The sequence below is a fragment of the Acinonyx jubatus genome, chromosome C2, assembly GCF_027475565.1.
Source record: "Acinonyx jubatus isolate Ajub_Pintada_27869175 chromosome C2, VMU_Ajub_asm_v1.0, whole genome shotgun sequence".
NCBI classification, from domain to species: Eukaryota; Metazoa; Chordata; class Mammalia; order Carnivora; family Felidae; genus Acinonyx; species Acinonyx jubatus.
This window is the reverse complement of record NC_069384.1, coordinates 71,152,241-71,164,967: the sequence shown is the minus strand read 5'-3', so window position 1 is coordinate 71,164,967 and position 12,727 is coordinate 71,152,241. Positions and strand designations below refer to the sequence as shown.

Below are 12,727 nucleotides of genomic sequence, written 5' to 3'. Positions count from 1 at the left end.
GATAAAGAGAAACTTGTCAATCAATCCAGAGTGGCATCCTGTTCCTGCCCAGTTTTCTTGCTACAACCATCTGCACATACCCCAATCTCATCCCTACCAAGAAGGTGTGCATATGACCTCTTTTTGGGCACTCCTGTGCAAAAATAATTCCATTTTCTTAAAACATGGTAGGCAATTTTATTACGGAAATTTAAATATGATTCCAATCCATGTCACTACAAGCCAAGAATTGCGTTTAAATTTGAAACCTATTATTAAAATTTCAAAAGCCTCATTCAAAATTCATGACTCAGTGAAGGAAACAGATGAGGAAAAAAGCAATGAGGTCTTTCCACATGTGTATATGTACTGACACTGCCATATATGTGAACATGTGTATCTAAACTGTTATATATGTGCAAAAAAACCAGAACACAGGAAGAAATTTGGTGAATGGGGGCTGAGAGAGGTGGAAGTTCATCATTATACACCTTTTCATACCTGCTGAATATTGAACCATGAGAATATAATTACCTATTCAGGAAGAAATTTAAGTAATTAAAACAGATGAAGAAACTGGCCTAAACCACAATTAGAAATAAAATGTCATTATATATGACTCCAAGTATAGCATATTTATTTTACCTTTTCTATATTTATATAGAGATTATAATCTTACGAACAAAGATTTCCCAAAATTTCTTAATAGGAATCATCTGAGTTGTTAAAAACAGATTTTTGGTCCAATCTAGATCTACTGAATTAAGATTTCCCAGAAAGACATAATCTGCACAAAAAACAGCCCCAAGTAATTCTTACCAAAAGTTAAGGAAACCATTAACTAAGGAATAAGATTCATTTCTGGAAAGAGCAACAACTTTGCAATTAGACAATCCTGGATTTATCTCTTGGCTCTTCCATTTACCTGTGTGATCCTGGATAAGTTACTTGGCCTCTTTGTGCCTCAGGTTCCTTATCTATAAAGTGGAAAGATAATACTTCTAGGGTTTTTATAAAGATTGATCTGTGCAGAAGGTATGGGACATCATCTTTCTCTAATGCTTAACATACCTTGCTTCCTTAAAAAAAAAAAAGAAGATATCTGGCATATAGATATCCAATAAATATCAGCTTCTTTTCCTCCCACATTCGAATTATACAGATGTTGGGGTTTATGTCACTCTAACGATACTGTTAAATGCTGAAGCAGTATTTATTAATCATTAATCTTCACAAAAACATATAATAGTCACTAAACTAGGAGCCAATCTGACAAAAAGCATTTAACTAGTTCAGTTTAGTTGGTTTATTACTGACAAGCTTGACACATATCACTTATTTTTTAAAGAATATTCCTATTCTACCTAAAAAAAATTACTTTATATGCTTTAACAAAATGAATAAAGAGTACAATGTTGCTTTGTCTATTATTTTTCCTTAATCCAAATTATAGCATCCCTAAAATAACTTCTCTCTCAAAAAAATTCTCTAATAGTTATACCTCTGTTATGTTTCTCTCTCGTAATGAAGCCAACTCATATGGATCCACAAAAAGTCCTGATGGAATGTACTGTTTAATTAAGAGTCGGCAGGTCTGTAAGTCCTCAAGGCTTTCTCCAAATTTCACTTTTATTAAGAGGTCTCTGTAAGATAAGTACATTTAAAATAAATCTCTTCATTCAATTGTTAAATGAAATAGCATAACATTACATTCGAATTAGTAAAAACACTGCATTTCAAATTCATTTTTCAGAAAATCATAAAGTCAAATGAAATATTTATATCATGTCAGAACCACTCATGAGATCGTTCATGAATTTATGTCATAAGCCACAGTACAGTATTAGTATGAAAACAAAGATCAATGGAAAGAAATAGAGTCCAAAAACAGACACACACGTTTATAGGCAATAAAGGTGCCAATATAATTTGATAGGAAAAGGAGAGTCTTTTCAACAAATAGTACTGAAACAAGAAATCTACACAGAAAAAAAATGAACCTTGATCTCAAACTCATACCACATACAAATATTAATTTGAAGTAGATTATAAACCTAAATGTATAATTGTCCCAGCTTTCTGTCTGAAGGCACATGTTGGACCAAGTATGGGGAAGGAAACCCAAAGCACAACACAGTGGTTTTGCTTAAATTATAAAACAGAGATAGAAGTAAAGGGAGGGGCGCCTGGGTGGCTAAGTCCATTAAGCGTCCACCTCTTGATCTCTGTTCAGGTCATGATCTCAAGGTTTGTGAGTTTGAGCCCCATGTTGGACTTTGCGCTGCCAGTGCATAGCCTACTTGGAATTCTCTCTTTCTCTCTCTCTCTCTCAAAATAAATAAACTTAAACAACAACAACAACAACAAGTTAAGGGAGACTGAAGTAGCTGGAAGATAAGGTGCTAAATTCCAGAGAGGACGGTACTATGTAGGAGTTCTATAAATCTGAATTGGTCTCCCTTTGAGTTTTTTCTGAATACTAAGAAAAGCATGAGTAAAGTGTAATTCCACAAGACTGGGCAAAGAATAACCAGGGAACTGAAAAATCAGAAATTCTAAAATTTCACACAAGTTGGGAGAAATCTGCATTTCCAACCAACCAAAGTACAGAGACCATAGCTTTTGGTAAAGATACCAATACGGCAAGGCCTTTGCAGCTAAATTAGCCTTGCAGTAAAGGCCACTTTAATTTTAGAGCTATACAAAAAAAGGTTAAGAGGATCAAGCTGATACACAAGTTAATTTAACTGCTAATAGAAAAAATAAGCCCAATGCCCTTCAAAGGAAGATAAAATCCACACACTCAAAAATGCTCATATCAGGATGCCTAGGTGGCTGAGTCAGTTAAGTGTCTGACTTTGACTCAGGTCTTGATCTAGTGGTTCATGAGTTCCAGCCCCATGACAGGCTCTGTGCTGACAGCTTGGAGCCTGGAGCCTGCTTCAGACTCTGTGTCTCTCCCTCTCTCTCTGCCCCTCCCCTGCTTGAGCGTGCACACTCTCTCTCAAAAATAAATAAACATTAAAAAAAAAAAGGAAGAGAAAGAGGAGAAAGAAATGAACGATTCTAAGATTCAGACATTATTCTTAGTGTGGAATAATATTTGAAGGTAGGCTATGATAAGCTGAAATTGTACACTATAAAGTCTAAAGCAACCAATTAGAAAAAGAAAGAGGTATAGCTAGTAAGCCAAAAATGGAGATAAAATGGAATGCTTAAACAATATTCAATTTATCTAAAATAAGGCAAGGAAAGAGAGAAAAGATTAGCTAGGACAAATATAAAAAAAGTAACAAAATGGATAGGGTTAAACCAAACCAAGCAAATAAATATTTATATTAAAGTAAATGGTCCAGGGGCACCTGGGTAGCTCAGTCAGTTAAGCTTCTGACTCTTGACCTCAGCTCAGGTCACGATCTCATGGTTTGTGGGATTGAGTCCCATGTTGGGCTCTGTGCTGTCAGCGCAGAGCCGGTTTGGAATTCTCTCTCTCCCTCCCTCTCTGTCCCTCCCCTGCTCACATAAGCACACATGTGCGCTCACTCTCTCTCTGTCTCCCTCTCAAAATAAACTTAAGAATTTTTTTTTAATTTTTTTTTAACGTTTATTTATTTTTGAGACAGAGAGAGACAGAGCATGAACGGGGGAGGGTCAGAGAGAGGGAGACACAGAATCTGAAACAGGCTCCAGGCTCTGAGCTGTCAGCACAGAGCCCGACGCGGGGCTCGAACTCACGGACCGTGAGATCATGACCTGAGCCGAAGTCGGCCGCCTAACCGACTGAGCCACCCAGGCGCCCCAAGAATTTTTTTTTTAAAGTAAATGGTCTAGGGGCTCCTCAGTGGCTCAGTTGGTTAAGTGTTCAACTTCAGCTCAGGTCATGATCTCACAGTTCATGAGTTCCAGCCCCGTGTCGGGCTCTGGGCTGACAGCTCAGAGCCTAGAGCCTGCTTCGGATTCTGTGTCTCCCTCCCTCTCTGCCCCTCCCCCACTCACACTGTCTCTGTCTAAGTGAATAAACATTAAAAAAAAAAAAAAGTAAATGGTCTAATCATTCCAATTAGAATGTAGAGATTGACAGACTGGATAAAATAGCAACAATTAATTATATGCTATCTATAAGACACACATTAATAATAAAAATAGTGAAATAATAATAATAAAAATATTGCTATATTAACATCAAAAATGCAGATTTCAGGACAAGGAATATTGTCAGGGATAAAGAAGGACATTACAAAAAGATAAAAGGATCAATTCCTCAGAACACATAATAATCCTAAATGTGCTATAAAACATCTAAAAACAGTGCTTCAAAATGTTCATGTATTTTACTTCACAGCAAAAACTGGTAAAGCTTCAAGGATAAATAGACAAATCTGCAATTACAGCCAGAGATTTTAATACCCCTCTCTCAATAATGGATAGAATAAGTAGAAAATCAGTAAGGATATAGAAGGCATTCACAATCTTCAATCAAGTTTATCTGACATTAATAGACTGTTCTACCAAACAAGAGCACACTGCACTAGAAAGATCTATATGCTGGGCAATAAAAGAAGTCTCTAGAAGTTTTCATAGGACTGAAATCTTGTTGAGTATAGTCTCTAACCACAGGGAATTGAGTTAGAAATCAAAAGAGGAGGAGAAACCGCCTTCACCAAAGCCACAGCCTCAGGCTCAGTCTCCTCCTTTGCCTCTGCCTGGGATCTGCTGCCAGGAAGCTTTGGCTTCACAGTTACATGTGTAGTCTCAGCTTTCTTTACAACCAGAAAGAAAAAAATGGACACCCTGCATCCTGGAAATTCATTTAGGAGACTGAAATTAGGGCCTCTTTCAAATGTGGACATGGCTAATGGAGGAGCAACAAGACCCAACAGGCCAAATACTGTAGATACAATATGCCAGTTCAAACTAGTACTTCTGGAAGAGTCTGCCCTTGGCAAATCAAGCCTAGTTCTTTGTTTTGTGAAGGGCCAGTTTCATGAATTTCAAGAGAATACTGCTGTGGCTGCTTCTGTAACCCAAATTGGCTAGCCTGATAATACAACTGTGAAGTCTGAAGTAGGGGACGCAGCTGGTCAAGAATCATACTATAGCCTAGCACCAATGTACCACAGAGAAGCACAGGCAGCCAGACTTGAATATGAGATCTCAAATGAGGAGTTCTTTGCAAGAGCAAAAAACTGGGTTAAAGAACTTCAGAGGCAAGCAAGTCCTAACACTGTCATAGCTTTACCAGGAAACAAAGCTGACCTAGAATAAATGAGCTGTAGATTTCCAGGAAGCACAGTCCTATGCAGATGACAAAATTATTATTCATGGAGACATCAGCTAAAACATCAATGAATGTAAATGAAATATTTACAGTAATAGCAAAAAATCTGTGAAATAATGGACCACAAAATCCAGGAGCAAATTCTGCCAGAGGAAGAGCAGCAGAATTTATTGAACTCACAGCCAACCAGGAGTCAGTGTCGTAGTAATTAAACCTCCAGTTTGAGCTAGCTGGAATATTCTTCTGCTTCTTTTTTTTTTTTTTTTTTTTAACGTTTATTTATTTTTGGGACAGAGAGAGACAGAGCATGAACGGGGGAGGGGCAGAGAGAGAGGGAGACACAGAATCGAAAACAGGCTCCAGGCTCCAAGCCATCAGCCCAGAGCCCGATGCGGGGCTCGAACTCACAGAACCGCGAGATCGTGACCTGGCTGAAGTCGGACGCTTAACCGACTGCGCCACCCAGGCGCCCCTTCTTCTGCTTCTTAAAATGTTTTTTTTTTCCTTAAATGTTAATAACACTGAAACTGGTACACTTAACTGGTCCAATGTGATTTCCAAAAAGAGATTTATGATACAGTCAAGTTTCTAATACAGAATTATTTTAAGTGTTTTGAACTTAATTTTTAATAACACACATGTGTCCCTCTGTTCAGCAATAGAAGAAAATGAAATAATAAAGAGCAGAAATCAGTGAAATAGAAACTAGACAAATAATAAACATCAATGAAATACTTTCTTTCCAAAGATCAGTAACATTGACACATCTCTAGATTTGGTCCACTGCTTTATTGGAAGGTTAGAAGAAATCATTTCTTATCACCAGAGATATAACAAAATACTATTTGGACCCACAGTTAACCACAGTTCTATGAAAAAGGCATGTAACTCATTAACTTAGGCTTTGCAAAAACATTCTTTTTTATTTATTTCTATTTTTTTTAAGTTTATTTACTTATTTTGAGAGAGAGGCCTTGTGTGCAGGGAAGGGGCAGAGAGAAAGGGACAGGATCCACGCTATCAGCACGGAGCCCACAAGGCTCCATCTCAAGAACTGCGAGATCAAAAGTCAGATATTCAACAAACTGAGCCACCCACACACCCCAAAACATTCTTTTTTAAAAAGGATGATCTAAAGATACTTCTACTTTGCTACAGTAATTCAGACAAACGATAATTTCACCTAGAATCTACATTTAAAGTGTATATTCCACATTTTAACAAATTAGCCATGAGAAAACAGTCCCATATCTTCAGGGGAAAAAAATAAACATCAATGACATCTAAACTATAGCAGTCCTGTTATTTTTTAAATAGACTTAAAAAAATCAAGTGCAACCACATCTAAATTTAGGAATATGAAACTGATAAATGCATCTTAATGAACAGCACTCCCTGCAAACATGTGGGCTCTTCAACAAAAATGAAACAAACCAGATGTCTGTGAATCTGTTTAATTACTACTAGCTTTGTCGTTTAGGGGCTAAAAGGGGCTTTTGTTCCCTTTGGATGTAAGATAGTCGATGCACTAACAATATGTACATTCAAACTTATTTTATTTTTTTTTAATTTTTTTAATGTTTCTTTATGTTTGAGAGAGAGAGAGAGAGACAAACTGTGAGCAGGGGAGGGGCAGAGAGAGAAAAGAATCCGAAGCAGGCTCCAGGCTCTGAGCTGTTAGCACAGAGCCCAACACGGGGCTCGAACTCATGACCTATGAGATAATGACCTGAGCCAAAGTCCGATGCTTAACCGACTGAGCCACCCAGACACCCCAAACTTATTTTAAATTCAATCTTCAACTGTATTGGAAGTAAGGTACTGGACTGTAGTGTCCATATTATGTTTACTACTTTTCTACAATATTAAGAGTTGTTTGAAAGTATGCAAACTGTACAGTTACTAAAACAGCTAATTATTTCCTCTCTCCTTCTTTGGAAGGAAGAGGGCTTCAGTTGTTCCTGTATGGCTAGAACCATCGTAAACAACATACCTGTAATCTATAATATGAGTGCTGCAATATGTTGGTAATAATCTTGCAGCCTTATTTTCCAAATTCATTTTATTTTGACCACTTCAGTATATTGCACTAATTGTTTTAGGTATTTCCATTATGTGTCAAGGATGATCTAACCTATTTGAGTGCTGAACAGCTAGCAGAACTTGTACATTTATAATAATTCCAAATTGGTAAAGAAAACATTTCACTAGTGTTCAGTTTATTTTGAGGTGCTCAGGTTAGAATAAATAGTTACTATAAAAAAACAAACAAAAAATCAGTAAAAAATATCTGGAAAATCCCCCAAAACCTTAAAATCAAACAACATATGTCTAAATAACTGATATAAGAAAAGAAATCAAAAAAGGATATTAGAAAATATACTGACCTAAATGAAAATGAAAACAAACACGTCAAAACTTACAGGATACAGCTAAAGTCCTGCATAGAAGGAAACACAGCCTTAAATGCAAAGATACTTTTATTAAGGAAAAAACTCTAAAATCAATGACCTAAGCCACCACATTAAAAAACTAAGAAGGAAATTAAACTTAAAGCAAAAAGGAAAGAAATAATAAAGAGCAGAAATCAATGAAACAGAAAGTAGACAATAGAGAAACATCAATGAAACCTTTTCTTTCCAAAAATCAGTAACATTGACAAATCTCTAGATTGATCATGAAAGAGAAAAAGCACTGATCACCAATATCAGGAATAAAAGAGGAAACATTACTATACGATCTCTACATATGAAGAGGATAATAAGGGAATACTTGAATAATTTTACTCCAATTAAACAACTTAAAATAGCTAAATTCCTGGAAAGAAAAAATTACAAAAACTGACAAAAGAAAAAATAGAATATCTAAATATCTCTGTATCTTAAATCTGTAATTAAAAGAAAAAGTTTAAAGCCTTCCCGCATGAAAAACCTCAGCCCTAGACGGCTTTATTGTTTAATTCTATTAAATATTTTAAAAAGAAATAATACCAATGCTGCACAATCAGATACAAGGATAGCACTGGCCTGACACCAAAGCCCAAATAAAGCATCACAACAAAAGACAAGTATAGACCAATATTCCTCATGAACAGAGAAGTAAAAAATCCCTTTTTTAAAATTTATTTTTATTTTTTTATCTTTTAATTATTATTTTGTTTTGTTATTTTTTATTTTTTAAATTAAATTAAATTTTTTTAACCTTTTTCAAAAATGTTTATTTACTTCTGAGAGAGAGAGAGAGAGAGAGAGAGAGCGAGCACAAGTGGGGGAGGGGCAGAGAGGGAGACACAGAATCTGAAGTAGGCTCCAGGCTCTGAACTGTTAGCACAGAGCCCGACACGGGGCTCGAACTCATGAGCTGTGAGATCATGACCTGAGCCAAAGTTGGACGCCCACCTGACTGATCCACCTAGGTGCCCCAGAAGTAAAAAATCTTTAACAAGACACTAGCATATCAAATCCAGTAATATTTCAAAAAGATAATAATACATCACGACCAAGGGGGAAGTTTATTATTCCAATTATCAACATTTGTACTGTACCATATTGACAGAATAAATTAGAAAAATCATATGATTCTCTTATAGTAGATGCAGAAAAAGCTTTTAATAACGCTTAACATTAATCATGAAAAAAACTTTCAGGAAACTAGGAACATAAAAGAACATCCTCAACTGATAAAAGCCACCTACAAAAATATCTAACATAAATACCATATTTAATGGTGAAAGGCTGGATACCTTCCATTTAAGATGAGAAACAAGGATGGATGGAAAGGGAAGGATGTTTTATTCAATACTGTATTAGGAAAAAATAAATTAAAAAGTACAAAAATTAAAACAACAACAACAACATTGTATTAGAGTTTCCAGCCAGTTCAAAAAGGTAAGGATATAAAAATCATACAGGGGCACCTGGGGGGCTCCGTTGGTTAAATGTCCAACTCTTGATTTCAGCTCAGGTCATGATCTCACGGTTCATGAGTTTGAGCCCCACGACAGGCTCTGACAGCGTGGAGCCTGCTTGGGATTCTCCATCTCCCTCTGTCTCTGCCCCTCCTCCACTCACGCTCACACACATTCTCACTCTCTCAAAAATAAATAAATATTAAAAAAAAATCATAAAGATTGCCTTTCTTTTGCAAACCCATGATCACCTATGTAGAATATCCTAAGGAATCCATGAAAAAGCCACAGGCATTGATAAATGATTTCAATAAGGAATTAGGGTACAACGTAAACATACAAAAGTCAACTGTATTTTATTACCAGCAAAAACCAACCAGAAATAAAAACTTTAAAACAATATTTTTTACATTAAAAAATACTTAAGGATATATTTAACAAAACATATGCAAGACTTATACTCTGCAAGTTACAGTATTGTTAAGATAATTGATAAAGCCTAAATAAATGAAGATGCCATATTCATGCACCGGAATACTCATGAATGGTAACATATCACTTCTCTACAAAATTGATCTAGAGTTTCGACAGAATCCTAATCAAAAGTTCATGAAGCTTTTTTGAAGAGATCTACAAATTAATTCCAAAAGTTAACAACTTTGAAAAAAAAGTTGAAGAACTCCGACGTTCTGATTTGAAGCCATAATATTGTCAAGCTATAGTTATCAAGGTGGTGCATTAGTGGCATATGGATGGACATCCAGGGGTTGGCAAACTTTTTCTGTAAAGACCCTAACAGTAAATATTTCAGGCTTTGTGAGCCTTACAAAATTTGTTACATATTTTTCTTTGCCTTAAAAAAAAAAACAACTTCAAAAACATAAAAATCATTTTTAGCTCAAGGGCAGTACAAAATAAGCCATGTGCAGGATTTGGCCTTGAGCCAGTTTGCCAAATGTCTGTGCGTCATAGAGTGCACAGATAGATCCTCACACATAAGGTAATTAATTTTCAACAAATGTGTCAAAGTAATTTGATGAGGAAAGAATAATCCTTTCACCAAATGATGCTGGGTCAACTGGATATCCATAAGGAAAAAAACCTAATAGTATACACAAAAATTCAATGATCTTGGAATAGGCATGGATTTCTTACTTAGGACACAAAAACGATGAACTAACTACAAGAGAAAAAAAATGATAAACTGGACTCCATCAAAATTAGAATTATTACAACCCAATAATAAGATGACAAACCAGCCATTCAGTTTAAACATGGACAAGAAGGGGCACCTGGGTGGTTCAGTCGGTTAAGCATCCAACTTCAGCTCAGGTCATGATCTCACAGCGTCAGGCTCTGTGCTGACAGCTCAGAGCCTGAAGCCGGCTTTGGATTCTGTGTCTCCCTCTCCCTCTGCCCCTTCCCTGCTTGCACTCTGTTTCTCTCTCTCAAAAATAAACATTTAAAAAAAAAAAAAAAGAATGCATATAAAGAACTGATTATCAACAGCAGCTAAATATAGAGAGATTTTTGTTTCTTTGCTTATATTCTTCCAAATAGCCTGAGGTAATTTTACATATAGCATTTTATTTTCCTAATAATTTGTATTCACTAAAAGAATTCTGAATAATATTTGTGTTATTGTTATATTCTATTTTCATTAAAAAATATCATTTCTAGTAATGTAAAATCTAAGGATAAAATATGCAAATCAATTAAATCCCAAAGTTCTGTATTTACATGGGAGGAAACAAAAATACTTTCCCTCTTCAAAAAAAAAAAAAAAAAAGAAAGAAAAGAAAAAAAAAGCAAAGAAAACCAAAGCACTAAGAAACTAATTTATCCAAGAGTCAAGATTCAAACCCCAGTAGTTATACTCTAATCCCTACATTCTTAGCACTGTATCACTTCACCTCTATAAAAGTAGAACATACTTATAATTTTTCTTCCAGATAATGTATATGTAATTATGAATATATGTACTATTTTATAATTAGAAAAATATATACGTATTTAAAAAGACAGAGACTCTTCAGGACTTCCCTCCAAGATGACATTCAATCCATTAATCAGAACATGTTGGATGAATCTGTTATTTATTTTTTTTTGTTAATCTTTATGAAGTCATTTCTCTGTTCTATTTTCGAGTTCACGTTCCTTATCTTGTTCACAAATACAACATGTAAAACTTCATCAAAAGTCTTACAGAAAAGACTCTCTGATCTACCTATCTAGTGATTTCTATAAAGGACATAAATTTGTAATAAATTCATGCTGGTTCCCAGAGACCACCACTTCCTCTTTTGGGTTCACAAACCATACTTTTAATAATCAGAGCTAGAATTCTGCCCAGAATCTACATCAACTAAGTCCCAGATTATCCAAGGATTACAAACAGAAGTTCAGCAATCAGTTAAGAAAATTCTTGTATGGTACTCAGATATAGTTCATCACACGAGACCCTAAACTCATTTATAATAGTAAGATCCTTTTATATAATTCCCTTCCATATTTTGCACTTGTTTCCTACTAACAATATTTGCTTGGCCCTCTCCAGAATTACTTCTTCTTGAACAAGAGGACAGAAATAATTTTACTTTCTATAATCTATTAATGTTTCTTCCTCCACCCTAACAGCAAGACTACCCCTGCTCTAATAACTAAAAAGCCTTTCAAAAAAATGATTACTGGTGGGGCACCTGGGTGGCTCAGTTTGTTAAGCATCTGACTCCTGATTTCAGCTCAGGTCATGAGATTGAGCCCCCCATCGAATTCCTGGCTGAGCTTGAACCCTGCTTGGGATTCTCTCTCTCTGTCCCCTCTCCCTCAAAATAAGTAAGTATTAAAAAAAAAAAATCTATGGAATTTTCTGAACGTCTCAAATAACTCTGAGATTTCTAGTTTCTGAAGTTATTCTTGTGGGTTCTATCACTCTTCACCCTTAGTTTTATGTCCCAGTTTTTATTTTCAGCCCTTCTAATTGGACAGTTACTTTTGCTGTCACAACAGCCTCTTCAGGTACTTCTTTATTCCTCATTGGAATCATTTATGAGTGCACTGTCAAGCGTTATTTAGTATTTCCCATTCCTTTTGAGAATATATCGCAATTACTTTAAATTTTTTAAAATTTTTATTTATTTTTGAGAAAGAGAGACAGAGACAGAGAGACAGAGCATGAGTGGGGGAGGGGCAGAGAGAGAGGGAGACACAGAATCTGAAGCAGGCTCCAGGCTCCGAGCCATCAGCACAGAGCGCGATGCAGGGCTCGAATTCAAAAATCGCGAGATCATAACCTGAGCCAAAGTCAGAGGCTTAACTGACTGAACCACCCAGGCACCCTCCTAATTACCCTGACATTGCCTAAAATATATCTGAAACTTGGCCAAAAACGCCTTTTAGGAGTGAGTTCCCTCCCAAAATCAGTTTTACTACTTTATAGTCACATCTCTTCTTTTACAGAAACTGTATTGCCTACCTCGGTCACTTATCTCATTATTTATTTATTTATTTATTTATTTATTTATTTATTTATTTATTTTTAAATGTTTTTTTTTTTTAATTTT

At 35.6% G+C, this 12,727-nt stretch overlaps 1 protein-coding gene and 1 pseudogene across 1 annotated transcript in view; one reads left to right on the top strand and one right to left on the bottom strand.

Moving 5' to 3' along the window:
• The window catches only part of PIGX (phosphatidylinositol glycan anchor biosynthesis class X), a gene marked incomplete at its 5' end in the record, with an annotated part of 30,921 nt that overhangs the window by 13,494 nt on the left and 4,700 nt on the right, over nucleotides 1-12,727 (bottom strand). Inside the window, one exon of the mRNA XM_027061118.2 lies at nucleotides 1,481-1,622. Coding sequence (XP_026916919.2) covers nucleotides 1,481-1,622 — 142 coding nt within the window. The remainder of the gene's footprint in view (nucleotides 1-1,480; nucleotides 1,623-12,727) is intronic.
• LOC106987896 (ras-related protein Rab-5A-like) lies at nucleotides 4,788-5,649 on the top strand (annotated as a pseudogene).